This window comes from Frankliniella occidentalis, unplaced genomic scaffold (assembly GCF_000697945.3).
Source record: "Frankliniella occidentalis isolate FOCC.00 unplaced genomic scaffold, Focc_3.1 Scaffold6181, whole genome shotgun sequence".
NCBI lineage: Eukaryota > Metazoa > Arthropoda > Insecta > Thysanoptera > Thripidae > Frankliniella > Frankliniella occidentalis.
In genome coordinates, this window is record NW_026273215.1 from 1 (window position 1) to 4,219 (window position 4,219).

The 4,219-nt window shown below is 50.4% G+C and overlaps 2 protein-coding genes across 2 annotated transcripts; one reads left to right on the forward strand and one right to left on the reverse strand.

The window, feature by feature from the left end:
- The first annotated feature begins 6 nt into the window (after nucleotides 1-6).
- On the forward strand, nucleotides 7-1,382 carry LOC113207043 (uncharacterized). Its single transcript, XM_052277238.1, has 3 exons — nucleotides 7-183; nucleotides 279-626; nucleotides 695-1,382. The coding sequence occupies exons 2-3, from the start codon at nucleotides 525-527 to the stop codon at nucleotides 1,289-1,291; spliced, it is 699 nt and encodes a 232-aa protein (XP_052133198.1). The 5' UTR covers nucleotides 7-183; nucleotides 279-524; the 3' UTR covers nucleotides 1,292-1,382.
- Nucleotides 1,381-3,920, reverse strand: LOC113207045 (uncharacterized). Its single transcript, XM_026423401.2, has 7 exons — nucleotides 3,778-3,920; nucleotides 3,112-3,348; nucleotides 2,869-2,994; nucleotides 2,703-2,782; nucleotides 2,425-2,611; nucleotides 2,163-2,348; nucleotides 1,381-2,091 (listed from the first exon to the last, which is right to left on the reverse strand). The coding sequence occupies exons 2-7, from the start codon at nucleotides 3,139-3,141 to the stop codon at nucleotides 1,405-1,407; spliced, it is 1,296 nt and encodes a 431-aa protein (XP_026279186.1). The 5' UTR covers nucleotides 3,142-3,348; nucleotides 3,778-3,920; the 3' UTR covers nucleotides 1,381-1,404.
- Between the last annotated feature and the right edge of the window lie 299 nt (nucleotides 3,921-4,219).

The following is a 4,219-nucleotide window of genomic DNA, read 5'->3' on the forward strand; positions in this document are numbered from 1 at the left end:
GAGGACGAGGCGCTCGAGCAGCTGGTCGGCTCGGCAGGCGTCACGGTGACCCTGGTGGACGGCGACGAGGTGTTGACGTCCACCGTCCAGCTGGGCGGCAGCGGGGAGGAGGGCTCTGACGAGTCCTGGGCGCTGAGGGACCTGCTGCTTCTGGCGCTGCGGGGCCAGGGGAAGGAGGAAGAGGTGAGTGGCCACCGGACGCTTATATGTTGCTCCACTTCTGTTCTACCGTCCTCCCTTATTCCTGTTGTTTAATCCCTTTAATTCCCCTTCTACAGGTCGCTGCGCCACCCGGCGCGCCGCCCACAGAGTGTGTGGTCCTAGGACTCGGCGACGCTCTCTTCGACGTGGACCCCAATGACGCCAAGTACGCCCCGTTCGACACTTACGCCGACCCTGAGGAGTGCGGATATGGCATCGGGTGGGACGACGAACTGGCCGTCGTGACCGAGAAGAAGACTCACGAGGAAGTCTCTGATCTCGGATGTGGCCTCTTTGGCTATGACTTGACCGAGGACGCGGACATGGATACAGGCATGGCTGCTTTGGAGGACGAGGACCCGGAGGAGTACTGTGCCCTGGACGTCGACCTCCCCACCGAACCGAACCTGGACAAGCTGAAGCAGGTATGTAAAGGGTTGCGACGGGCCTGGATCGAGGAGCGATGCACTCACTCAGCCTTTGCCTCTTCCAGGTGCGCAAGATCACGGCGCTGAACTGCCTCGACCCCGGCGGTATGGAGGCCCTAAGGGAGGTGGCCCCTTACCTGGAGGAGCTGGAGGTGAGGAACCTGAGGCGCAAGCACCTTGTGGAGATCCAGGGGCTGGCCAGGCTGCGGCGCCTGGAGGTCAGGGCGCCGGACATGTGGACCGACCCGTTCCTGGTGCCGCCCCTGGAGCACGACGGCGGCCTCGAGTTCCTCCGCGTGTGCCTGTCCGCGCCCACGGCCGGCTCCCTTATCTACGCCCACAACCGCACCCTGCGCCACGTCCAGGTACTGTCGCCGCCGCGGCGCAGGCGGCAGGGCTCGCTCCACAGCATCTACTTCGAGACCCTGGACTACCACCTGGGCGGCCACGTCTCGGAGCACGTCCGGCGGAGCCCGTACTTCCCCCGGTGCGAGCCCGGCGACTTCCCCGTGCTGAGGCGCGTCGAGTTCATCGAGGAGCCTCGGTCGCCCTACGTCATAAACCCTAGCTGGATCGTGGGGAAGGACATGGACAGGATCGAGAGAATGCTCCCACCAGGCGTCTCTGTAGAGCTGGTCTTCAAACCCAAACGGCTTGGCTAAGTCCATTCCTTCTGCGTGTGTGGTTATTTGATGCGAGAATTTAAAATCATTTATCTTTGAGGGAAATATATATTGAGTTGACACAAATGTATAGGGCCGTTGACAATTTTATTTCAGTCATCAAAATTATCCGTTCTGTCACAAGCCAGGCAAACTATTTTTAGCCCTGGGAACCTCTTACGAAGTGCAACCATGACTCCAGCACAGTTGTCACTACCACAGTATCTGCTCATGTACAACAACATTTTAAGATTTGGTAGTTCCAGGTCTCCAAAAAAACTGACTGCATGGGCATGGTATTCGGGCAAAGGCACACACAGAATCTGAACAGATGCTTGAAACTTCTTCACAATAAATTTGCAAAGCCTGTCTTCATAGTTTCTATTGAAAACATTCGCCCAGAGAAATTCTACCTTGCTTTGATGTTGCAAAGTTATTTTAGGGAGTTCATCATCTTTCATATTGGGGATTTTAGTGTCCTCCAAAACAAGCCAACGGAGTTCAGGCATGGCCAACACTGCTTCTAGATGTTCAAGATGAAAGTTATAGAGATGGACCTCCTCAAGGACAGGAGCAAGACGCTGCAGTAGCTGGTGGGTCCACTTTTTATCTCCGTCACAGTACAATCCAATAAGTCTCCGAATTTTTAACAACTGATCTTCTGACATAAGCTTCTCTTTCTCTGTGGTGTATCTTGTTTGGTCTTTGCCTGAAGTGATATTATTCAAATCCAGCACACATTCTGGATCAACTTTTGGTTTTTGTATAGGTTTCTTAACTTCTGCAGTCAAAATGACCTCCTTAAAAACAAGGCGCATTGTTAAAAATGAAGCAGATTTACAGTCAACACAATAATTGGGCTAAGAGTTACCTGTGGCAATATTCCTTTCTGTCTCAACAAAAATAGAATACTTCGGAAAATTTTTGCATTATCATCGTCATCCTTTCCGCATCCCTGTGGCAGTTCTGCTAGCCACCTTGTATTGCCTCCCCTCAGTAGAATGTTTGTTGGTGTCGTCTGTCCCGACATCATTTGGATTGCTTCAGCAACCTCGACCTGGAAATCAAATTTTAGAATGACATCAACATATAAACACAAAAGTGTTCTTTAGCAGCAGTACATCACTACAGACCTCAGTAAGACTTTCTACAAATTTCTGGCTATTCTGTGGGTGAAATGGACTGTGTGTTAAGTTTAACTTTTGCACAAGTTGCTCAAACAAGAATTGTTTTCTGCTAGAAATCTTGTGTTTTTCAATAATACATTTTTCTTCTGCTGGTTTGTTGCAGTCACGACAGAAAACATGCACATAACTACCACTAAAACATAAAATCATTTTTTGAAAACAATGGCTTTGATAAGTTAACCAGTTAACTATAAAGAGTAATGAGGAAAAATGGATCAATTTACCTTGTGGAGTTTATATTGGAACGAAGCATTGCCATACTATTGTGATGATCTGGTAGCTCAATGGGGAGGAGGGTGAATTCCTGAATGTGATAATTTGGGGCATTAAAAGAAGTCATCAATGAGTAGTGAGGTTGTCAGCGTTTGTTTGAATATTGCATGGGCATACCTTTTTATCAATGAAACACCTGTCCACAGTTTCTAGGCACTTGAGGCAGAAAGCATGGCCACATGGTAGTGCTTTGGGCCTTCGTCCTAGTTCATCAAATCTCTCAAAACACTCCGGGCATTCCATCTGAAAGAAATTGACAGGTCAGTCCTTTTGGTTTATGACATTTATAAGAGTTGTCACAGCCTGAATAACAGTTCAGGTACAATTTCTCACAGGATATATTATTGTTCTTTCACTCACGTTAAGTCCTGTGACTTTCCTGATGTCCATTTTCCTGAGCTGTGTCCGCTGGTACGATTCCTGAGTAGACACTTAGGTCCTGGTTGCACCACTTGCCTCGACTCGAGCGACCTCGAGCCGACTGCGTTCCGTCGTGTGAATAGTCAGCCGCCGCTGGCCAGCTGAATCCCGCCTATAGCCAGACCAGCCTAAGGTCCGTCTTTTCCTCACCCCCTCTCGCCTCCTATGCTGCCCGTGCTGTGAAAAGACGGACCTTACATTAGGCTGGTCTCACTAGACATGTACAGGATAACTGATCAGCTCACCAATCACCATGATGATGAAGATGCTGCAATGGGGGTGAGGAAAATCGAGCGAGACATTAGGCTGGTCTCACTATAGCAGGGAAAGCAAGGGAAGGGCAGGGCAATAAGCGACAGCGGACGGCCCGATCAATCTAATCTGACAGCAAGGGTCTGTGTACTAGGTAACACTACTAACTGGACCGATCCTTTAATTTTCTCTGCTTCTCAATTCCTAACAATTATATATGTTTTTCTGAAACTTGGTGCTACATTACTCTTCTATAGGTAGTTAAACTGGCAGATAAGATATGTCCTTGCGTGGATTTTCAGCTTATTTTTTAACTCAATTGGTGTAAGCATGAGTTGAAATCAATTTACCCACCTTGTTGCACTCCTTCTGAAATTCCCTCTGTTGACGCTGAAATTTGACGCTTTGCGAGCTCGCTATACGTTATTGTGCAATCACTGCGTGTTTGGGATGGGTGGGTCGGTGGTGCCGGGTGCCGGGCATGGTACTGCCGCCGTCAAGGGGCGCCAGCGCCGCCGCCACCTTCCCGCCGGCGGTTTCAAACGAGTCCAAACCGAGGAACGTCTGCGTACGTGCTGACAGTGTCGTGGACATGATTTCGTCTTGCAGACATGGAGTGCTCCCGGTGCGAGCAGCGGTACGACCAAGAGGCCCGCCAGCCGAAGCTTTTGCCGTGCGGCCACACCTTCTGCCTGTCCTGTCTGCAAGAGGCGGGCCAGTGCTTCAGCGACGGCAAGGTGGGTGAAGGCTAGGATGTGACACATTCTCCAGGGCGCAAGTGTCTTGGTTCTGGCGG